This window comes from Equus quagga, chromosome 17 (assembly GCF_021613505.1).
Source record: "Equus quagga isolate Etosha38 chromosome 17, UCLA_HA_Equagga_1.0, whole genome shotgun sequence".
NCBI classification, from domain to species: domain Eukaryota; kingdom Metazoa; phylum Chordata; class Mammalia; order Perissodactyla; family Equidae; genus Equus; species Equus quagga.
In genome coordinates, this window is record NC_060283.1 from 30,129,060 (window position 1) to 30,152,400 (window position 23,341).

At 55.0% G+C, this 23,341-nt stretch overlaps 1 protein-coding gene across 2 annotated transcripts in view; it reads left to right on the forward strand.

Moving 5' to 3' along the window:
- The window catches only part of ABTB2 (ankyrin repeat and BTB domain containing 2), a 168,555-nt gene that overhangs the window by 106,467 nt on the left and 38,747 nt on the right, over positions 1-23,341 (forward strand). The window contains exons 2-3 of one of the 2 annotated variants that reach the window (XM_046643375.1): positions 15,223-15,369; positions 21,969-22,182. In XM_046643375.1, the coding sequence (XP_046499331.1) occupies positions 15,223-15,369; positions 21,969-22,182 (361 nt within the window). The remainder of the gene's footprint in view (positions 1-15,222; positions 15,370-21,968; positions 22,183-23,341) is intronic. The other variant, XM_046643376.1, reaches the window with a different exon arrangement.

A 23,341-nucleotide genomic window follows, 5' to 3' on the forward strand; every position in this document is an offset into this window, starting at 1 on the left:
CCAGGGCTGGAGAGGGGTGGTGGAGATGGAGAGAATGGAATGTGACTACTAATGGGTACTGGGTTTCTTTTTGGGGTGATGAAAGTGTTCTGGAATTAATTAGTGGTTATAGTTTCACAATCCTGTGAATATACTAAAACCACTGAATTGTGCATTTTAAAAGGGTAAACTTCATGATACTTGACTTAGATCTCAATTTTTTAAAAAAACCAGCAATATTGACTTAGGAACGCTGGGCCCAGATTCCTGTGATGGAGGAGTGAAGGATGTGGGCTCTGCTGCTGTCTAGCTTGCCTGATCTCGAGCAAGTTGCTTAACTTCTTGCAGTGTCAGTTTCCTTATGATAAAATGGGGACCCCGTTCCTTCCAGAGTCCTCGGGACACTTTGGCGTCACGCTCCTTCTCCGCATCCTCTAGCCTGCAGTGAACTGCTCCCTAAGGAGGCGGGTCCATCACTCGTGGAAGGGGATCCTGGCTTTGCTTTCTATTCCCATAGGACAGCCCTATGTTAACCCCCTTCCTAGAGCCTGGGCTCCTGGGGGCGAGCGGAGTGACGCTCATCCTGCCCAGCCGCTCCCGCTGTTTATTTGGAGAATAAACTCTGCGCTCAGGGTGCTTATGCAGCACGTGGGTTTATTTTTCAGACAGACACTTCCTTGTCTCCTCCTTTCTTCCTTCTTCCCTCTCTTTCTTTCTCTCCCTCTCTGTCTCTTTTTGAGGCAAAGGATTAGGAGAGCTGGGGGCCAAGAGAGTGGGCTCTGCAGCCTGCAAACCCAGTGTGGAATCAGAGCTGTCGTTTATAGCTGGCAGCTGCACCCTCAGGGGCCGGCCTCGCAGACCCTACTTCAGGGCCCCGCTCCCAGCCCGTCTTCTGGATCAGGGCCAGGGCTGGGGAGGGCTGAGGCTGGAGGCCGGGCTGCCTGGCCCGCTCTCTTTGCACTGAGCTCTAAGGTCTGCACCATTGCAGTCCTCGCCTGGTAGGCCCTGCCCTCTGACGTCTGCCGTCGCGCACAGCTGTCTCCTGATTAGCTGTGCAGTTGGAGGAGACAGGGTCACAGACATGGGGTTTTTCTTTAGCTAGTAATGCCATCTGAAGCCAAAGCCTTTATTTTGGTTTGCTTTAATATTGAGAGAATCCAGTTTTTACTAAGCTTAAAGCTAAAATCAATTCCTCTTCTCTGGACATGGGTTTTTCTTACTTATTAATAAGCATCTTGGTTCTTGGAACTGCAGAGATGGCAGAGAGCAGGAAGGAGGAAGGTGAAAACTAGAGCTTCCGCCGTTTGTAAGCCCGCCATCTAGCACAAGGTTATCGATATCACAGAGGACTCGGCCTCACGCCCCGGGGAGGTGCAGAGGGCAGTGTGAGCAAGGGGACAATGGCCCAGACGGCCTCTGTCTGTTGTGTGCCTGCTCTGTGCCCGGCACTGCGCTGAGCACCCACTTGTGACGTCTCGGTTATCTCACTCTCGCTCTCTGAGAGTAGGTTTTATTCCCATTTTACAGGCTAGGAAACTGAGGTTCAGAGAATTGGTTACATATCCAAGGCCACACAGCGAGTAAGTGGAGAGCCAAGATTGGAGGCTTGTAAGCTTGTGGTTGTAACCCCTGCACTAGGTCAGGGGAGGCTCTGGGAAGGTAGAGGCTGGCTGCTGGGTAGAAAGAGGATGGGCAAGATAGGGGAAGCCGCTGATGGTGAGGCTGCCCTTGTGAGCATTTCAGAGTCCGGAAAGAAGGTGTGGATCCTCCTTTTCTCTTCCGAATCAGGATAGACACACACAGACACCCTGGAGTGTGCAGAAGTCCTGAGAGCCTGGATTTGGGGGGGGGCGGAGCCGTGACGCAGCAGGACCTGTGATGGAGGTGGGGGCCCCACCACAGGAAGGGGGTAGGTTTGCTGGTGTGGACATAGGACTGGGGTGGAAGCTGCAACAAGACAGAATTGGATTAAATAGGAACTTTCTGGCAGTTGGAGCTGCACACAAGCTCCCTTAGAGGAAGTGAACTCATGGTCACTGGGACCGTGTCCTCAGGCAGCCGCTTCAGATGTGGTGCAGGAGTGCCAAGCATCGGGGCGTGATCGCTGTGCCACGGGTATGGGAGGGCTGGGGACTGCAGACAACACGGGGGCCGCACGTCACGCACAGATCGTGGGTGAGCACAAATGGGGTTGTAGGCTGTGTGGGGTCTGCCGCCCCTGCCAGCCTCCACTGTGTGCGTATACGGTGTGGGGTCTGTCGCCCCTGCCAGCCCCACTGTGTGCGTATATGGTGTGGGGTCTGTCGCCCCTGCCAGCCTCCACCGTGTGTGTACACGGTGTGGGGTCTGTCGCCCCTGCCAGCCTCCACTGTGTGCGTGTATGGTGTGGGCTTCAGGGTTTTGGAGGGAGGAGGGGTTGTTTGTGTGAGTTTTTGTAAAGCCCTGAGACTTAGTGGAGGAGGTTAGGAAGTTTTGATTCTCTCACCTTCGCCATCTGGCCAGTGGCTGGCGGGCTGGATGGTAAGATCTCCGAGGTGACATACTGCTTCAGCGTGGTGTAGCGGGGGCCCGCTGACAGGTCAGCGAAGCCAGAGCCAGATGACGCTGTGGAGCAGGACTCACTGCCCCGCCCACCGCCTGCCAGGCGCGACCCCTAAGGGGTTCCATGCTGCGAAGCAGAGGTGACAGTGAGAACGGGCCGGCCACCCAGGCAGGAGAAACCCCTGCGGAAAGATGAGGTTGATGCTCAAGGCCCGAGTGAGGCGGAGGTTGTGTGATGTTGGCAGCAGCCTCTGCTGATAATGCTGAGTGTTGGGGGAATGTACATGGACCGGGGGTGCTTCAGATAAAGACACAGGGACAGGCTGGGAGGGGCTAGGATCTGAGAGTGGCCGCGTGCCTCCCTGCCATCTGTCAGTCGTGCTGCTCGCATGCGAGAGGGGCCGGCCCCGCTGTCCTGGAAGCCCGTCCACGTGCGGCCGCCTCCCTGGCTCGTGGCCTGCGCAGCCTCCGTCGAGCGGGGCCGGGGAGGGGGGTCCCATCCCAGCAGGCGGGCTGACTGTGTCCACCGGGTCTCCGCCGTCCTGGTGAGCAGATCACACGCCAGCCTCGTAAAGTCTCTCTTCGCTTGTTCCTGTGACGTTTACAGCCCCACGGGGAGCTGGCTTTTTAATGAGCCTAATTTGAGACCGTAAGTAGGAGTTTGTACAACAAACAGCAAGGGACTCCAGCCAAAGTCCAGAGCTTCCGTTTAAGCACCCTGGTCACATACAGCTCTGCAGCCAGGCCGAGACCCTCTGAGCCCAGGGCAGGGGGACAGAAGCACTCCCCAAGCAGAGGCCTCCCTTCCAGGCAAGCTGGCTGCACGCTTGCTCTGTCTTTCCCCAGAAACCCACAGACACAGCAAGAGACCTTCCCGCTTTGGTTCTGTGTGGACAGCACTGGGGGGTCCTGGCTTTCCAAGGGAGCAAGCAACCCCTCTGGGAGTGGGCCTGTGTGCAAGTTCAGGGCTGGGTGTCAGGGCCCCAAAAGGCCCGAGTGCCCTCCCTGGATGACACGCCCCCAGCTGGCCCCTCGAGGCCCCAGGGAGTGAGAGCCTGTAATCCTGAGACACTGCGAGGACACTCTGCCTCTTCCTGGGGCTCTCCTTCCTTTCATGAGGCCTGCTCTTCCATTAGGAGTGAGAGGGAGGATGCTGTTACAGGTTGCCTCCCTCTAACGCGTCCCCGGGGGAAAGCTGGCTCCTCGCCTCCCGAGTGGATGCTCAGGGCTCGCTCTGAGGGGTAGGACAGCAAGCAGGCTCTGCAGTGCTAGAGCACTGGGTTCTGTGTGACTTGGGGGCCACTGCCCACTGTGCAGACAGGCTGGGGGTCCCTCCTGGCTCACCCAGAATAACAGCAGTGGGAACTGTGAGCTTCTAGAATGGTGCGTGCTGTGGCCGTTGAGAGTGACGATGAGAAACAGTATTTGGAGGCATGGAAAGACACGCGTGAAATATTGTTAAGTGGAAAAGGAGGTTGTTAAAGTATGTGGAGGGTTCCCTTCTTAAACTTAAAACGAGAGGTGACACTCAAAACATAGGTACAGATTCGAAAGGAAAGATATTAAACCATAATGTCACTGGTGATTATCTCGGGGCGGTAAAATTACGGTGACTTTTATTTTCGTCTTTTTGCCTCTCTGCAGTTTTTAAACTAAAATAAACTGTGAGTGGAGCTCCATGGGTGCTGGCCAGGCAGCAGCCGAAGGGTCTGCCGGAAAGACTCCCCACGATGGGCTTCCAGCCCTCCTGTCTGAGCTAAGGGGGGCTGGGGCCCCTGCGGCCACCCCACCCCTTGGGGAACTGGTGTCGTGGGCAGAACCGCTGTGTTCTCAGCAGAGTCTGAGGCGTTTCCACAGCCAGCCAGGGTGGACGGGGCTTTGGGCAGCCACTGGCAACCTCGATGGGACCCTGGAGGTCCTGAGAGTAGGGACATGGCTTTATCCTTGGACTCTTCATATGGCTTTCTTTGAACAAAGGGTTCCACGGTTTAAAGTTTTTTTGAAAACTAATGATTTACAGAAACCATGTTGTATCAGAGAAATCGCTTCCTCTGCCAGTTACAGAAAACTCGACTGTTAAGGTCTGAATTGTGACCGTCCAAACTCTGTATGTTGCAGTGACTCAGAATGTGACTGTATTTGAGACAGGGCCTTTTAAGATGTAATTAAGGTAAACCAAGGTCATGTGAGTGGACCCTCATCCAGTCTGACTGGGGTCCTTATAAGAAGAGATGAGGACACAGACATGCAGAGGGACGCCCGTGTGAGGGGACAGGCGGAAGGTGTCTGTCCACAGTCCAAGGGGAGAGGCCTCGGAAGAAACCAGCCCTGCCGCACCTTGGTCTCAGGCTTCCAGCCTCCAGGACTGTGAGAAAATCAATTTCTACCACCCGGGCCGTGGCATTCTGTTTTTCTCCCGTAACAAGAGGTTCAGGGACAGGCAGCTCATGGTGGTGTGCAGCCGCTTGGTGAGACTGTCGGAGACCGGGCTCTTTCAGCTTTCTACTCCGCCGCCCCTAGCGTGTTGACTCTGGTCTCGCTCTTGTCCCGTCATGCAGCTTGTCCCCCTTGCTGCGGCACCGTGGGGACCGTGCTCCAGCTTCTGCAGCAGGTGGCCTGCCTCCTGGTTGCACACAGCTGCTGCTGCAAGACAGCGTGTCACCTTGGAGGCAGAAGAGCAAAGCCCTGCTGGCTGGACCACCTCAATCAGGAAAAGCAGTATTTTCCAGAACCCCTGAAGTCCTGAATTTATGTTTCATTGTCCAAAGCCATGTTGCACAGCTGTAAGGGAGTCTGGGAAGATGTCCCCCAGGGCTCGTGTTGCATAGCCAATGTGGGCAGAATTGAGGTTCTGTCAGCCAGGAAGGGGAAGGAATGGCGTTGGAGAGGTCCCTGAGAGCGTCAGCACGGTCTCCAGCACCCACCGGCTGGTTTTGCACATCTTCACAGGGAGAGATCATGGTGTCTCTCAAGAGCCTGGGAGTGACGCACACAGGTTTGGGATGTCCCCGTCCGGGAAATGAACATTCTACAGGAATCTCCTTTCTATAGGTGAGCTTCCTGCCCTGCACATTCTTCCCTCCCCCCGCTCCAGCGTGCGATGTCGCTCAGCCAGGAGATGACCGGGGACTGTTTGCTTCTCATAAAGTCTGTGAAATCCCTTTGGGGTTCTTGGAGCAAGTGGGGGATTTCTTGAAACATCCTGTTCTTTTTCCTCCCTTGCTGCTGGTGACAGCACATAGCCAAAGCCCTCCTTCAGACTCCTTCCAGGCTTCCAGTACCTGCTGCAGACCCCTCCTCTAGCATTTATCATGCATTTCAATTATTTGTCTGCATAATAGAGTGTATTATTTTCCTCTCCTCCAGAGCAGGACTGTGGGTCTCACTCACCTCTGTGTTCCTGGCATCAAGCTCCGTGTAATTAACAGGCCTGTGTTGAGTATTTGAATAAGTGAATGAATGATGCAAATAGCACAGTGCTACAATTCCACCAGCCTACTCACGTCCTTACTCCAAGTGCAAGGCCATCAGTTAACCTGGGGTAGAGGGTCCAGGGCCTTAGAGAAAGTGTTCTCCATCTGTGGGGTCTGTTATCTGCCTCTGAGCAACTCTTTCTCTGTGTGTGAGGGGTGGGGACGTGCATGGGTGCCCAAATGAGTTATGAAGGGAGTGATGCTGCCTCTGGGCTCTGGTGTCTCTGTTCTGGCCCAGAGTCTGAGGCACATGTTGCAGAATTCTCCTGTTCTTTGTGACTTACCTTTTGAGTCATAAAGACTGATAGATTGAAATCTGCTAACCGCTTTAAGTTGATCCAAGAACATCACCAGTTCTAAAGGTAATCAAACGTGGTTTTCACTTATTTGGGCTTAAAAATGATCCCTTCATGAATTTTAGTTCCTAACAATATAGCGCACTACCTCCGTCTTTGATGTTTAGTGCTTAGTGCACACGTGAAAGGAAGGGCAGCTTTGTTGGACAAGGAGCCCCAGCGGTGGCCGGTGGACCCTGGGCTGCAGTCAGCCCGCAGAGGGCGGGCGCGCTGCTCTGGATGCTCCCCACCCCCCACACTGCTGCGGGTCATCTGTCTGTGCATGTGACCCTGTCACTCAGCTGCTTCAGGCCCTTCAGTGGGTCCTCAGCGCCCTCAGGACAGAGTCCTGGCCCCGGAGACTCTTGCTACTGCCGCCTGCCCTCCGCCAGGCCCTCCCCAGGAGGCCGGCCGTGCGCCGCCTGTCACTCCAGCTACACCTCTCAGTCCCTCCAAGGGGCTCTGGATCAGCACAGGGGTGGCAGCAAGCAATGCCCTGGGCCCAATCCCACCCACCACCTGTTTTTGTATGGCCTGCAAGCCAAGAATGGGTTTTACATTTTTTTTTTTTTCTTTTGAGGAAGATTAGCCTTGAGCTAACATCCATTGCCAATCTTCCTCTTTTTTTGCTTGAGGAAGATTAGCCCTGAGCTGTATCTGCGTCAGTGCTCTGCTGTTTTGTGTGTGGGTCCCCGCCACAGCGTTCCTTGATGATTGGTGCGTAGGTCCGCACCCAGGATCTGAATCCGCGACCCCGAGCCACTGAAGTGGAGCGCAAGAACTTAATCACTTGGGCAGGGGCAAGCCCCCTACATTTTTAAATGGTTGAAAAAGTGTTAAAAGAAGACTCTTTCATGACACATGCAGATGACATGAGATTCAGGTCTGTGTCCGCAGTCTTATGTGTGGAATGCAGCCATGCCCGTTTGCTTTCCTGTTGTCCCTGTGCATCCCTGTGGCAGCCATGCCCGTTTGCTTTCGTGTTATCCCTGTGCGTCCCTGTGGCAGCCATGCCCGTTTGCTTTCCTGTTGTCCCTGTGGCAGCCATGCCCGTTTGCTTTCGTGTTATCCCTGTGCGTCCCTGTGGCAGCCATGCCCGTTTGCTTTCGTGTTATCCCTGTGCGTCCCTGTGGCAGCCATGCCCGTTTGCTTTCATGTTGTCCCTGTGCGTCCCTCTGGCAGAGCTGAGGGCTGTGATAGACCCCACAAAGCTGACAGCAGTTGCTCTCTGGCCTTTACAGAAAAAGTTGCCAACTCTTTTGGATTAGTGGCGGTTCCAAAGTTGGTGCGGAGAGGGCACTGATCTCTGTTAGCCACTTCCCAGGCTGCCCCAGTCTCAGTAGAAACAATGTGCTTGCTCTACAAACGCAGCTCCACGACAAGCCCCATGGGTCCCCTCCCCAACCCATCACTGCCCCGGAACCTTCCTATGCAGGCTTTGCCTCTGCTTGGAGGACCCATCCAACCCCTTCACCACACTGATGGCCTCTCATCGTCCGCTGAGGTGTCCCTTCCTCCAGGAGACCTTCCTTGACCACCAGGCCTGGGTCGTCTGGCTGAGACACCCCTCCTCTGGGCTCCCTCAGCTGACTGTCTCACCCCTTCACACAGTGTTGACTTGGCCAGCATCCTGTCTGCTGTCCTTCCCTAGACTGCACACAGCAAGAGGGCAGGGCCCTTGTCCTGTTCACTGTGTGTCCCAGAGCATCACCACATCTGGCACGCTGTTAGGTTGTCAGTGAACAGGGCTGGAATACTGGGGGGTTGGGGGGTGGGCAGTGCAGAAGTGACCCATCTGGGGTGAGGAGACGTGGTTCTTTGTCAGCGTGGCCGCTGTGGCCTTTAGGAAGGTAATGGGATAGACCGGCCTCGGGTCCACCCCTGGCTCTGAATGGTGAATAAGTACTTTTTTATATGGTATCTGATGACTGTATCCCAAAACCGTTGGCCCTGGGTATCAGGCCATTTATAAGACTAGCCTATTTACTACATGCTTTACTGTGTGTCAGGCACTTTTGCTAAGTGCTTATTTACTGGATCTCTTTTAATCCTCAAATAATCTTGTGAATTAGGAGCTATTATTAGGCCTGTTATACAGATGAGCAAATTGAGGCTCAGAGAGGTTAAGTAACTAGTCCAAGGCCACACAGCTAATAAGATTCAGAGCCAGGTTTTGAACCTCTTCTCTGTGACTCATGCTAATAAATCGTCTGGAGTATCTAACTGTCAAAAAGCCTTTTGGAATGGGGACCAAAGCCAACTGAAGCAGGTCGTATCTGTTAGAAGGACTCTAGCGCAGTAAATTTCTGACTAATGTACTCGTGTTCTATTAATAAGTACCTTGGCCATCTGCCCTGGACCTTGTGATATTTGTGTCTTTTTTTTTTAATCCCAAGGAGTGACGTGTGTGTGTTACGGGCTCATTTGAAGCTTGGAGACTTCCCCGCTCCCTCTGTTTTCTGCTCGCAGCGCTGCCTCCTAGCAGGGGGTGCAGCTCCAGAATCATTCTCCACCCTGGGCCCACCTGCGCCCCAGCGTTGGCAGTGCTGAGGCCCTTCCCACGGGCGGTGATTGCGGCTGTGTGGCATGAGCGCGTCCCCAGCCCTCCCTGTTCTCAGATCCAGCACGTGGCAACCCGCACTGGCACGACAGGTGCCCATCCCAAAGCCGCAGTGCAGTGTAGGCAGGGTGCCCCAGGGAACCCCGAGGTGACACAGCCCCTGAGTCACCCCCGCCAGACCAGGCGAAGGAGCTGGCTCTCAGAGGGCCGATTCGTGGCCTGAGGCACGCAGACAAAATCTCACCTCCTGGTTGGCAACACAGGACGGTTTCTGCCTGAATGTCTTACAAAGGGAATATCCTGTCCTCTTATTTATTTTTGTAAGTAACGTTTCTATAAAACACCGTTTTCCTTTTATTTACTCTTTTTTTTTGCCTCCATGAGCTCACAATGGTTGCAATAATAGTTTTGTGTTTATTAAAATACATATGTTTATTATTTAATTAGTAGGGAAAAAGTGTGAAGGAAAATGGGGAAAAAAATCATCTAAAGTTCTCTCCCGCAGAAATAACTTTGTCAGATGACCTCCATTCTGGGCTCTTCACAGGTAACTAGATTATACTGGTGTTTTTTTTGTTTTTTGTTTTTTTAGCATTCGCATGTTTTCTTTATAAAAATTAATTTTCTAGCTTATTTGAAATGACGGGTATTTCTTTGCTCAGAAGGAACATGCTGTCCGCCTTCTCCTTTGAGTGCCTCTCTCCCCCGCCCTCGTTTCCCTTAGAACAATCACTTTTTACTATGCCAGTAAATCATACCCATTGTGAAAAGTTTAGAAAGTGTGGTCATTGGAAACGTTTTTGGCTTAGAAAGAGCCACCCCTGCCTTGGTGTCTGTGTGCCTTGGTTGGGGAAAAGGCCGATATTTTAGGGTGACGACTGTGTCTTGAGTGCGGAGCCTCTCTGTGAAAGTGGCTGCATTTGCCCTTGGCTCCTGGGCTGTAGTTGCTCACGCACCGTGAGTCAAGGGCACCCTGGACAAAGGACCCTGGTCACGGATGGGGGCAGTTCCAAGACTCATGCTTCCTTGGCCACTCAAGTTCTTGAAGTGTTACGTCAATACTTTGGAGTGAGGCCACCCAGAATCTCTGAAAAAGTATTCTGCATGCCACGGGGATCTTTCTCCACAGGAAAAGCTTAGTCTGCATGCGAGTTTTCCGCTCCACACTGCCCAGTGTTGTGACTGTTGCTGGTTTTCCAGACTTCACCTTTAGGTTTAATTTCCTGAAGCTGATCTGCTTGGTGACTTTATTGGCTTTATTTCACTCTGTTTCAAAGATGGGAAATGGCAGTGAACAGCAATGCACGATGTCTTCTAGTTTGTTCATTTGTGGATACCCAATACTCATCCTCTGGGTGTAGGACAGAACTGATATGTACCTTGATTAAGCAAATTGCCAAATGCCAGTGAGCCAACATTCCCTGTGGAGATTCTGGGGTCACCCCACTGCTTCGTCGTTTTAGGGTGGCCCCTATCTCCCCTCGAAATCCTCACCCTGCTTGAAGCCCCCCTGAGAGTTGGGTGAGCCAGCTCTGAGGTCAGAGGTGCTGCTGCCAGCTGGAGGGAAAGAGCTGCCCCAAGGCCAGTCCCCCAAGCGGGTCTACCACCTGCAGGCCCAAGACTGCCAGGGCTTCCCAAGGGAGGTGACGCCAGCCCCGTGTTCATGGTGAGGTTTGCTTACCATCTTTGTAAAAAGTGTTGGGGATGCTGGCAGTGAGCATCCTGTGCTCCAGCAGCCTTTGATCTCGCCCTGGGGTCTCTGGCCCCTGGCTCCCTGGGCACCATAAATGTGCATGATTATGTTGCTATTTGATGGTGAGCTCCTGGCCCCTGGGCCTGCCTTAACTGGAAGACCACCTTTATTGTGCCCAAGGTGTTCTGAGAAGTTAGCCGGAGTGAGGGGTTAACCAGAGCATTGGTGATGTTTGCTTTTAATTTCATTCTTAAAGCATGGGAAAGTGCGGTTCTAATCAGCTGGTGAGCAGTGAGGGGGTGTTCTGTCCCTGGGCTGGGTGGGGACAGCCCCGTGTAGAGGCCGTGTGGTTACCAGTGTGGACTCCAGCATCCGACAGGCTGGGTCTGAACCCACCCCACCATTTTCTGGCTTTGTGACCTTAGCCGAGTGACTTAGCCCATCTGAACCTCAATGTCCCGCAGTGGTAAATGGGGCTAGTAATAATGCTAGCTCTCAGCCGATGGAATTAGCTGGTTTGTCCCATTTCTGGCACAGAGTCCTGGTCGGTGTGTGCTGGCCCATCTCCATTCATCATTAGCCCCTGGGGAAAACCTGCTTCCCAAACTCAGTTTAGATTCCCCCACTCTTCTCTCTCCCTGTCCCCAAGATTTTCTCCTCGCCGGAACCCCTGGGCCTCACGGGATGGTGGGCCCGTCTTCAGATGGGCTCTCGCCAAAAATTAGATGCGCTTTCGATTATTCTCGATGAATCACTTCTACGTGGGTGATGGACAACTCATCAGGCATATCTCGTTCCACCCCAGGTTTCTCTTCTTCTTTTCTTCTTCACCTCGCCGCAACGCCTACCCTCCAGCCGCCTTGGACTCAGAACGTCAGGAGAAATACCGTCAGTGAATTTGTTTGTGGAAGCAACTGTTCTTGTACTGTATTTGAGTCTCTGAGGAACGCTCAGCTTTAATCTCCAGCGCTTTGTTTCGGTGTGACTAACATGCAGCAATCGGGGGCTGAACCTTCTATATATAAACCCCCAGGTCAGAGAATGGAAACACTTTTAAAAAAGCACAAAAAGGGTTGAATTCTGTGGGCTGTTTGGAAACTGTTCAGTGGGGCAATACAATTTTTATTTTCAGAAGCCTATGGGTTGAACTTCACCCAAGCTTCCAGCTCCTGAGAAAACTGGTAGAAGATGCCCTGCCAACCCTCCTTACAAGGGCAGGGGAGAGTAGTCCTGTGCGTCCCGGGCTTCCGTTTCAGAGAAGCAGGAGACCCCCGGGGCCTTTGCTGTCATCACAAGCGGGCTTCCCTGTGCTGGGGGGCTCGTGGGTTTGCTGGGAGCGCGGGGAATGGGGCAGGGCGGGTGCCGTCCACACGAGCTCGACGGGGCCCTGGGCTGGTGTACTCCCAGTGCCCTGAGGAGAACACTGACAAGTACGGCAAGAGTGCTGGGAGTGGGCTGTCGAGCCACTGGGGGGACCGTTACGTTATAGTCCTAACGGCCTTTTGGTGACTGGTCAGAAAAGCTAAACTATACATCTGTCCAGTTTTCACCAAAAAAGGATATCTTCTTTAAACGTAAAATTGTGTGTAGGGCGGTGTTTCAGCTGTGGGGGAAATTAAGCCATAGGAAACAGTCGTGAGTGTCTGTTCCCACTGTTGACAATTGAGAAGTGAAATGGTGGAGCGAAAGGGGGTGAAGGGTTTTGAGGGGTACACGTTGGTGCTAGAACACACACAGGGGCCATGCTGGAGAGGACTTGAGAAGCTGTGGAATCGACCCGTCTTTCACAGAGGAGAGAGTGCAGGCCCCATCGGTTTGGCCTATGGGCTAAGCCCTGCTTCTGACCCCCTTGCTCTGCACGCCTGGTTTGTCAGCCCAGTGTGCAGTCCGTCTGCTGCTGGCCGGGTGCTGCTCCACAAGCGGAAACCCAGGTTGAATTCCTGGTCGGCAACCATGGGCTGGAGGCGGGGTGCCCATTCTGTGCCGTGGGTTTCCCATCGGGCTCGAAGGCGCCCTCTCTGGGTGCTGGTTGTGAATCGCCTGGGAAGGAAATGAGTTGCTTCTCCAAACCCAGGGCTGGAGCAGAGCCAAGTGACCAACCCTTGGCAAAGAGCTCAGAGAAACCGGGATCAGGTGTGCGTAGGCTTCTTAACTCTGCCGGTTTCCTGGGAGGTGCTGGGAATTTCCCCATTTCCTGGCAGAATCACTTTTGTCTCTAAATTGCAGAGAAAGAAAGAAGAGTATTATCTATTCTTCCCCGTGGAGAGGTGTTAGGACCTCTGTGCGCGGGCACTGGGGAGTCATGGAAGCCGGAGTTACGTGACCAGAGTAAGGGGTGGGGGGTGGGGAAGACCGGAGGCAGGAGGCGGGCGAGGGGGTCGTGGCAGGGACAGAGTTTTGAGATATCAGGGTGGGAGAAGCACAAGGCTTGGTGTTGACTGGATGTGGGGAGGAGGGGGTGAGCTGGTAAAGATGACTCACAGGTCCGCTCTTGGGCAACTGGGTGGATGCGGTGCCGTGCTCAGAGAGGGCTCGTGGAGGCAGCGGCGCTGAGGCATGAAGTAATGAGTTCCGAGGTGCAGGGGTTGGGCAGCCAGGTTGAGAGAAGTTGCCTGATGGGGGATTTCGGCTCTGCGAGCAGATCAACAAGTGCGGGGCCTCGCGCACAGTCGGAACACGTTCCAGCGGAGCGCCGTTCCGGCAGAAGAGGAGGCACAGGGTGACTCCATCGTGCTTCCTGCCCCACACTCAGCTCAGTGCACAGAAGTGAGCTGAGGGAGGCACGCGGGTTTCTCCGTCACTTTCACAGAGTTCAACAGGGATCCATAAGGGTATCCTTATTAGCTAATAAGGCGAAACACTCCATCATGACTGAGACAAACAATTCTTCCTAAGGATTTTACTAAGTGAAAAAAAGAGAGATGTCCCTTTTTTCTTTTGTTTGGAAATGCCTTTTTCCAGAAATGCTCCCAGCCAGCTCTTCCTAAGGTATTTGGGTGCTCAGCTGTCAGAGAGAGTGTCTGCTTTGGGGAACAGGGCAGGGGACGGGGACCCAGCCGTGCCCTCCTCCTCCCGCTGGAATCAGAACTCCGAGGAAGGGCTTCGATGGCTCTCTGCCGAGTCAGCGCCACGTGTAGGTGGAGGGGCCGCTGTCATCCAGAAGGGCGAAGGGAGATTCGGGGGCAGGCCTCAGCCACACCAAGGCAGCCGTGCCCGCTGAGGGCAGGGAGGCTGGGTCAGGGGACGGGCAGGCCAGGAGGGCAGGGCTGGCCATCGGCTGAACCTACAGAGTAGAGTGGTCAAGAGGAGAAGGCTGCTGGATCTGGGCAGAAGGAGGACAGCCCTCCGTGTTCGTCCTGAGAAGGAGACGCAGGTGAGACTCAGCTCGCAGGCGTCTGTGGGTGAACTGGGCCATAGGGATGCGGCAGTACTGTCGTGTACACTGCCGCCAAATCAGAAGAGCACAGATGTGCTCGCTGGATCTGGCTTACCGAGGGGTTAGGTGGACACAGTCTAGAGCCGTCAGACCCGGATTCGAGTCCTGGCTCTGGTACAAACTCCCTGAATGTCCATCCCCTGATTTCTAAAATGGAGACGGCGGTGCCTACTTTGTTGGGAGAGTAAATGAGATAATGTCAATAAGGCCTGCATCTCCAGCACATAGTAGAATTAAGAGCACAGGCTCCCAGCAGAGCGTTTCCTCTGAGCCACATGCTGGTCCACGCATCGACATCCTACACCTTGGTCAGTCCTCACAGCTACACTGCGAGCAAGGCACTGTCGTTATCTCGAGTGAACACACGAGGACTCAGGCCCCGAGAAGTGAAGTAGCTTGCCTGAGATCACACAGCTGGTTAAGTGACAGAGCCGTGAACCCCAACGTTTTGGCTCCAAGGCCCTGTCTTAACCACTCAGCTGCACGACCTGTGGCTGCCGTCATCCTCGTTACATTTCTGTGTTCAGGATAGGGAATACTCACCCGCATTTGGCCACATCCCAGGGGCTCTCCAGTTATCTCAAGGAATTTTAAGAGATTTTCCCAAAAGTGACTGACTGAATTCCTGTGGGTATTTTTCTTAAACAAATTCAGGGGGGGGTTGGACAAAGATGTGTTGATCAAAGAAACAGCAGTTACCAAAGATGGGGCCCTCTGTGGCCTCCCGCTCTGGAGAACCAGCACGGAACTTGAGCCTCTCTGATTTTGCTTCTCGGGTGCTAAGAAGCCACACAGTGAGTTGGGGAGATTTACAGCTGTCACCCTCTGGGACTGGTTCTGGCCACGCGGCTCCTCGGTGGTTGAAGTGCTAATGAAAGCCACTCACGGATTTGGCCGGGGTTGGGACAGTCCCCTTCTGGGAGAGGAGAAGGAACCCCCTTGCTCTCTGGTTTCTCCCATCCCTTTCTTGGCCTGAAGAAGGAAAGGAGGCAGCTTGAGGAAGGCAGAGGACTCTGGGGCGATGCTGCCCTTTGGGCGGGCAGGGTGGACGTTTCCAGCCCTGAGCTCCGTGCAAAGTGGGGCCCCTTGGTCACGGTGCACCCTGGCCGCGGCCTGGCGCCGGGGCCGAGAGAGGCGCTCGCAGCGCCCGCAAACCCGCCTGTGGAGCTCTCCTTCCCCCGTGACCGTCTGCTTGTTTCCCACAGGTGTCCTCTCCCTCCCTGCGCACTTCAGCCCCTACCGCAGCAGCTCCCTGGGCCGCGATGAGCCGGCCGACGCCTACGCTCAGCTGGAGCTCCGCACCCTGGAGCAGTCCCTCCTGGCCACCTGTGTGGGGAGCATCTCGGAGCTGAGTAAGTGCCGTCCCCGTCCGGCTGGCGCTAAGGACAAAGCTGAATGAGCTCTCCTTCTGGCTTCTGGCCTCCTCCTCCTCCTCCTCCACGCTTCTCGCCTTCTCTGAGAGCCAGATCCTTCAAGGCCAGAGGTTGCAAACTGGTGGCCCACAGACACACGTGCTTTGGCTGGCATGTAGACTTCATCACATATAAATCTGGATTTCTGGGTTCTCGAGAAATCAGACAGTCTAGCAACCCTGGGCCCTGTTTCTGCATGAGCAGCCATCGAGGGGAGCTACACAGACCGCACGTGTTCCCCACACTGTCGCATCCCGCGTTGTCTTGCAGCTGGCCTGTTTCTTTCATTTATTTTACCTGCCTGGCCCCAAAGACTCTGAATAGACAACCAGTATTCTTTCTTGAAAGAAAACACCTCTGAAATGTCAGCATAGCAAAAGGGAGATCAGAGCAGAGCCGCTCTGGGGAAGAGGGGTGGCCGGCGACCTCAGCCCACGCCCGCCCCAGGCGCCTCCCTGGGTTTTAGGCTCTAGGGAGCACAGGGGCGGCCCCTTGGTCTAAGTCATTACCATTTGACAGCTGCATCTCCTGATTGCTCCCTCTCATGACCCCTGTTGTCTGAGAAAGGAGACGGCCGCTCTTCCTCCTGAGTTCCCCCTCGCTGTGTCGTGAGGCAACCCCCCTGGAGGGTGCTGACCCATCGCGAGCCCACAGGGTGGAACAGGTGGAGTGTCACTCTGCTCCAGTCTGTTCCATTTGTGATCTGAGTTTCCTGGCCCCTGAACCGTGCATGACAAACCTTTTTGCTTCTGCAGGGCCAGCTTCCTCCCTCCCTCCCAAACAGTAAGTGCAGGTGCCTGATTCGGGGTCACAGAGCAGAGTCCGGGCTGGGAGAGAAGGCAGGCCTGTGGGCTCTCCGTCTCCTGGGGCGTTGCAGAGTAAGGGCGCCTTGGGACCCTACAGGAAGTGGCTGGGGTGTGCGGCTGGATCCCCCACCCCCCACACTGTCCCTGGGCAGTGGGCTTCTTTCGAGCCAGGCAGAGTGCATGTTTTGGTGAACTCTCCTGAGAACGGCGAGGCACGCTTAGCCCTCAGCGCACTGGGGAGCATGCAGCTCTGTGTGGTGTTTGACCACTGAGTGCGCACGTCACGTGTGCACGGGGCGCATGAAGCCTGCGTTTGTTCCCGTGGCCTCACTGCCTCCTCAGAACAGCTCAGCGAGGCGTGTCGTGATGAGGGAACCGAGGCTCAGAGATGAAAAGTGACCGTCCCCGAGGCAGGCAGCTTATAAGGCCTGAGGGGCCTTCACTCCTGATGCGTCTGGCTTTGGTCGCCACCCTCTTTTCTTTTTTTCTTTTTAATTATAGGAACCTCATTTTTCTTTTTTCAGGATTGGCACTGAGCTCACATCTGTTGCCTTTTTTCCTTCTTCTTCTCCCCAAAGCCCCCCAGGACATAGTTGTATGTTCTAGTTGTGAGTGCCTCTGGTTGTACTGTGTGGGACGCCATCTCAGCGTGGCCTGATGAGCGATGCCATGTCCCCGCCCAGCATCCAAACCCGCGAAACCCTGGGCCTCCGCAGCGGAGCGCGCGGACTCAACCGCTCAGCCATGGGGCCGATCCTGTGGTGGCCACCCTCTTAATCGCTTGGGCTATGGGCTTCCTGGACATGGCTAGCAGCCTAGCCGCCAGCACCCCAGGGCAGCGGAGGGCAAGGTTGGGATTGAGCCTTTGCCTTTCCTTGTGGCGGCCTCTGTGCCCAGGACAGCCCACAGCCAGGCAAAGGGGAGCGTTCGGAAACTTCCCTTGGGGGTGGGCTTGTCATCATTCTGTCCCCACCATTCAGCCCAGCAGCCCAGGGACCAAGTCCTGTAAGTTCTCCCTTACAAAACTCTCCCAAGTTGTAATTTGCCCCTGTCAGCCACCTCCACTGCTACCAACTCAGCCCAGACCAGGGCCATTTGAACCACAAATTGGATTATGCTCAGTGTTCCCTCCGTCCCCTCGTGGCTTCCCAGCTCACTCAGTGAAATCCAAAGTCCTCACTATAGCCCAAGATCCACTCTGTGATCTGGCTTCACTGCCTGCTGCTCTGCTCTTGTCGACTGTGCTTCAGCTACCCCAGCTCCTAGCCAAGTTCCTCCCACCCCAGGGCCTTTGCACTAGCTGTTCCCTGCCTGTGACCTTTTCCTCCAGATACCCAAATAGGTTGGTCCTTCACTTTCTTCAACTTTCTGCCCAAATGACACCTTATTAGCTAGGCCTCCCCTGAGCACCCCACTCTCGTTCCTCTGCCTCCCCTCTTGTGGCTTTGGTTCATTCAAAGCCCTGATTGCCGCTTGACATTGATCATATGTTTACTTGTAAATAGTTTGTCTTCTCTCTCCTCTGACTAGAATTAAATATGAGGATAGAGACGTCCCTGTTTTGTCCCCTGCTTGTGTCCCCTGTGACTAGAACAGTACCTGATGCTGTGTGTGTGTGTGTGTGTGTTGGAAGGAAGGACTTCTCTCTCACCCAGTGTCTGTCCCTTAGAACTCACCTAGGACTGGTCCACAGCCCGGCCCGGTCCCTCCTCAGTGTGGAGGGAAGAAGCACCCCACAGCGTCTTTCACAGACACAGGAATGGGCTGTGTTAGTGCTGAGTGGCCCATCTCCCTGGCTCTGCGACCAGGGGTTTTGCTAACGCCTGTGAAGGAGGGAGGGGACAGAGGTGGAGGCAGATACTGCTGTCCTTCTCTTTGACACGAAAGAGCTTAATGAGGCTACTGATACTTGGCGCTGAGCTCCTTGTACCTAAAAGTTCACCCCGGGCTGGCGTGCCTTAGCTCCGTGCGGCTCGCCAAGACCAGCCTGCCAGGTAGGTCGAGAGAAGTTGCATTCTTGTGTCAGGCCCAGCTGCACGGGGAGCTTGGTGCTTGTTTTCCTCTGTCCCTCTCTACCCACGAAAATGTAAATGAGAGGAAATATGAAATAAAGCAAAACACTTCTTTTTGAAGGTAGCCAGATGGTGCAGGCCTCAGTTTGAAGACAGTGCTGAATTCCAGTCTCTCGCCTGCTGTTTTGATCTGATGGCTCATCACAAGGGTAGGACAGATCAGAGGGAGACCTGTCGCCCTCCAGTCAAGGCTGTCCTGATTCCCCAGCAGTGAGGGCTCCTTTCCATGCCTCGTGGGTGTTTCTGGGCCTCAGACTGAGGTACCATCAGTCTTAGGATTAATTGATTCTCAGCTACAGGAACAGTGCAGAAGCAGCTCTGAGCGCCCCTGTCCTGTTATTATTGTCCCCCTGTCCTCCGGGAATCCAAGAGCACAGCCCAGCCTGGGCCACGGCCTCTCAAAGTGTGTGCCGACGGCAGGGACTTTACCCCTGGCCTCGCTCTGCTGCAGACTGAAACTTTTGTAAAATACAATAAAAATGAACGTCTGTGGGGCCGGCCCAGTGGCGCAGTGGTTAAGTGCACACGTTCTTCGGGGGCCTGGGGTTCGCTGGTTTGGATCCCAGATGCGGACATGGCACCACTTGGTAAGCCACGCTGTGGCAGGCGTCCCACGTATAAAGTAGAGGAAGATGGTCACGGATGTTAGCTGAGGGCCAGTCTTCCTCAGCAAAAAGAGAAGGATTGGTAGCAGTTAGCTCAGGGCTAATCTTCCTCAAAAAGAAAAATGAACGTCTAAAAAAATGAAGTAAAAGGCATGTAAGATGCAAGCCAACTTTTTTATTATTAGATTAGATAGACATAAAAGTCCCTCTGTCAAATAGCTCTGGAAGCTTTGTAGTGCCCTCTCAGTTTCTGAAATTAACTGGTTGTGGGCCAGTAACAGTGTGCAGCCTGTCCAGTTTGCAGACCACGCTTTAAGTGGCAGTGGGGTGACAGTCAGACGCACGCCTTTGGGACACAGGGGGCCCAGGTCAAGTCCTGACTGGCTCGCTTACCAGCTGTGCCAGTGGGACGAGCCATGTACCTTCTGTGAGCTCACGTCCTCGTCTGTAGGATGGAAGTGCCTCCCATACGGGGTGGCTGTAAAGATTAACTGAGGGTTTGTCTCTTTTCATGTGTCTCATGAAGCCTAGAAAGGATGAGGTGCAGGGGGAGAAGGCACCAGGAGAACATGCAAAGCCAGGGGCTTTCTTGGGCGGTCGGCGGAGGCTGCGGAGCAGTGGAAGTGTCTAGATGCCTAGTCCGGCCGTCCAAGGCCCCTGCCATTTTGCTCTTGGAGGGAGATGGACAGCATGCAGCTGAGCTCTGAGTGGAGAGTCTGGGGACCTCTGTCTCCAGGGGCCGCTCTGCTGCCTTCGTGTTCCTGAACCTTCCGGAGGCTCCCTTGCTTCCTGGCTCCCTTTTGGGAGCTCTCAGGAGGCACTTTCTTTCTGGATTTTCTCTGCGGGGTTCTGCCTGGAAATGTGCTGCCGAAGGGTTCTACACCAATGACAGTAAGACAATCCTAAGCGTGATTAAGGATAATGACTTCTGCCCTGTCGAGCCTTCAAAGTGATACTTCAGCAAGATTTCTCTTTGATGCCATCGCGGAGTCTTTGGCCTCCGCTCCTTGTAGTCCTGCCGAAAGTTATGACATTTGGACCTGGGGAAGTGGCAGCCAGGTTTCGCCTCCCTGCAGCCAACCGAGCTGACGAGGAGTGCCTGTGGGCGGCCAGCCTGGGGTTGTGATGCCGGTTTCTACCACCCAGCAGCCCGAGGGCAGGGCTGGGATGTGGCATTTCGGGGACTCCTCCTGTCCTGGGAAATGTGGGGCAGCGCCTGCATGCAGGCGGAGGTCCCAGGGGCGGGCACCGCGGAGGCGGCCCGAGGGGTCAAGGAATCAGAGTGGGGGGCGTCAGTGAGAGTGGGCGCCTGCTCTGGGCTGAGTGTGACGTCACGTGCTTCACCTTTATGAATTATTTGGATCCTCACAATTTTTAGGTTAGATATGATTATTTCCGTTTTACTTATGAGGAAACTGAGGCTCTGGTAAGGAATTTACGTAAGGCGCACGGGCTGGAAGTGGCAGAGCCCTGATTTGAAGCCAGGTCTGGAATCTGTGCTCCTGTCCATTCACCTGGTGGCCTCAGACCTTCCTGGAGTAGATGCGCTGAAGGAACCTTTACAAAGTGCAGGCGCCTGGCCTGCCCCAGGCCAATTCAGTCCAGGCTTGGGGATGGGAGCCGGGTGTCGGGAGCTCCCTGCCCTCCGCCGCCCGGCCTAGGCGTTGCCCGGAGACACCCAGGCAGCTGAGCCAACTGCAAGGAGAGCCTAGTCAGGCGCTGGAGAGGAGTGAGGACCCGGGATGGAGGGTGGAGCGGGGTGGCTGTCATGGGAGAAGTCGGCAGCGAGTGAGCATGAGTCGAACCCCGCCAGAAGCCGCATTTAGAAGTGAAATGAATGCATACGGCTGCTGCTTCATTCTCCAAATGATTGCTGAGCACCCGCTATGCAGCGGACTCTGTGCAGGGCACCAGGACCCCGCGGCACAGAGGCCCAGCCTCGCAGGAGCTGTGGAATGAGGGTGAATCAGGTGCCACATGTTGAGTGACACTTGTCTTGCCAAATTAAAACCTGCTCGCTTCTCCCTCTCAGGGTCAGCAGTGTCCAGAGGCTTTCTCTGGAAGGGGCTGCCTGTGAGGAACCCCCACAGACACAGGGGAAGCTGACCCGCAGGGCACGCCCCTCACCCCGAGTTCTCAGGCCTGAGGAGAATGGAAAGGCACCACTGTTACCAGAAGAGTGGGGCCTCTCCACTCTGTGGCCTCACACAACGAGGGGATGTTTCCTGTCCCCGGCTGGTGGGGTATTGAAAGGACTTGACTTGGGCAGAAATACAGCACAGGATATGGGGACCCCACCGACTTCACTCGGGCAGGCTGCAGCCCGGCCACATGCCATTCGTGGACTGGGGAGTCAGACAGGCCTGGATCAAATCCAGGCTCTGCCGTTCACCAGCCACGTGACCCTGGCTGGTGAACTCCTGTGCGCCGAGGTCTCCATGTGACCAGGGAGATGCACCGGGTCAGTAAATGTTTGTTTACCGGATAAGCCTCGGTTTCTCCATCTGTAAATTGGGGATAATACTTAGTCCTGGCTTGTAGGGATGGAGTGAAATCCTATCTCTGGAGAACTGGCCACTTGGCACACAGTGGGCAACAGTGGACGTCCTGAGGAAGACCAGGATGGAGCAGCTTCTCTGCTGAGGCAGCTCAGGTTTGCCCCAGACGGCCTGGGGAGGCCCCCGCATAGCGGGGGCTGGCTGTCAGGCTGGGAGGAGAGGCCCAGAGAGCCTCCCAGGGTGGGAGAGCTGGGGAGAGGCCGTGCGGTGGGGGAGAGAGTGGGGATGTGGACAGAGAAACCACATCAGCATCAGTTCCAGCGGAGAAGGGCCCAGCAAAGGTGTCATCCAGCTGTGAGAGCGAGCCCTTGAGACAGGGCAGCTCGGTGCTGCCATGTGCCGAGGGGACTGCCCGCCCCACCTCTGGCTCCAGGGTCGGGGTGATTCTGTGCCACTGCAGAGGAAGGGCTTTGCTCCGTGGCCACGGTGTCCTTGGAAGGATGTGGCTGTCAACTCAGACGTAGTCTCTCTCTCTCTTCCTTTCTGCCCTCCCACCAGGTGACCTGGTCTCCCGTGCTATGCACCACATGCAGGGACGCCACCCGCTGTGTCCTGGCTCCAGCCCCGCCCGCCAGGCCCGCCAGCCGCCCCAGCCCATCACCTGGTCCCCCGACGCCCTCCACACGCTCTACTATTTCCTGCGGTGTCCACAGATGGAGTCCATGGAGAACCCCAACCTGGACCCCCCGAGGATGGCCCTCAACAATGAACGGTAGGGATCTCCTAGAGCTGCATGCCTGACGGGGCGTGCTTCCCACTGTGTGTTGACGGAGTGACTTGCCAACAAGGTGAGCAAAGGGCCCTGGCACCAGCCTGTGTGCCTATGAGGAGGCAGCTGACACAGGTGTGGGCTGGGAATGCGGACGGAGGAATCCCCTGGCATGCAGTGGGATTTCCCCTGGGCTAATGTGGTGGGGAGCTGTTGATGCTGAGAGTGTGCTCTGTGACCCCTGTCCCGGGTCTGCCGGCTCCAACACGAGCTAGCTGGGCTTGCTGAGTTTCAGGTGTCTCTGCTCTAAGGGGAGGTACTCACACCGACCTGGGAAGGTGGTGTGAGACTCGAGCGAGCCGGTGCTCTGAGAATGATCACGTGGGACAGTGTCTAGGTGTAGCCGGCCCTCCATCAATGGTGGCTGTCACCTGTTTTGATGACGATGATGTCATCGTCCTTGTGGAGAACCTTAGGTGCGTTTTGCCTCATCTGCTCGTTCTATAGACAAGATCGTCATGGCTCTGTCAGGTTACTTGATCTCTAGCAGGTTTGTGGTTGAATGGCCCCAGAATCCAGCCCTGCTGACTCCCGGTCTAGTGCTCTCTCTACAGGGTCCCAGCCTTTTCCCAGCTGGGGGCAGGGAGCAGAGGTACGCTAAGAGCAGATGTACAGGTTGTACATTGCACAAGGGGACCCCCTGAGAGGCATAAGTGGAAGACACACATGGGGCCATGTTAATCTGAGGACAGGCTGCCTTTTCTAATTGGTCTACTCAAAGGGCCACCTTTTTGAAGTTTTCGGCCTAGAAAGGATGGTTTTCTTTCTTTTTTTTTTTTTTTTGAGGAAGATTAGCCCTGAGCTAACATCTGCCGCCAATCCTCCTCTTTTTGCTGAGGAAGACTGACCCTGAGCTAACATGCGTGCCCGTCTTCCTCTACTTTGTATGTGGGACGCCTACCACAGCATGGCGTGCCAAGCGGTGCCATGTCCACACAGGATCCGAACCAGCGAACCCCAGGCCTCTGAAGCGGAACATGCAAACTTAACCGCTGTGCCACCAGGCCGGCCCCGAAAGGATGCTTTTCTGTAATTTGCCCATACGCTGTACATGCTGGCATGAGCCCCCCCTAGAGGCCACCGCGTGGCCGCTCAAGGCAGG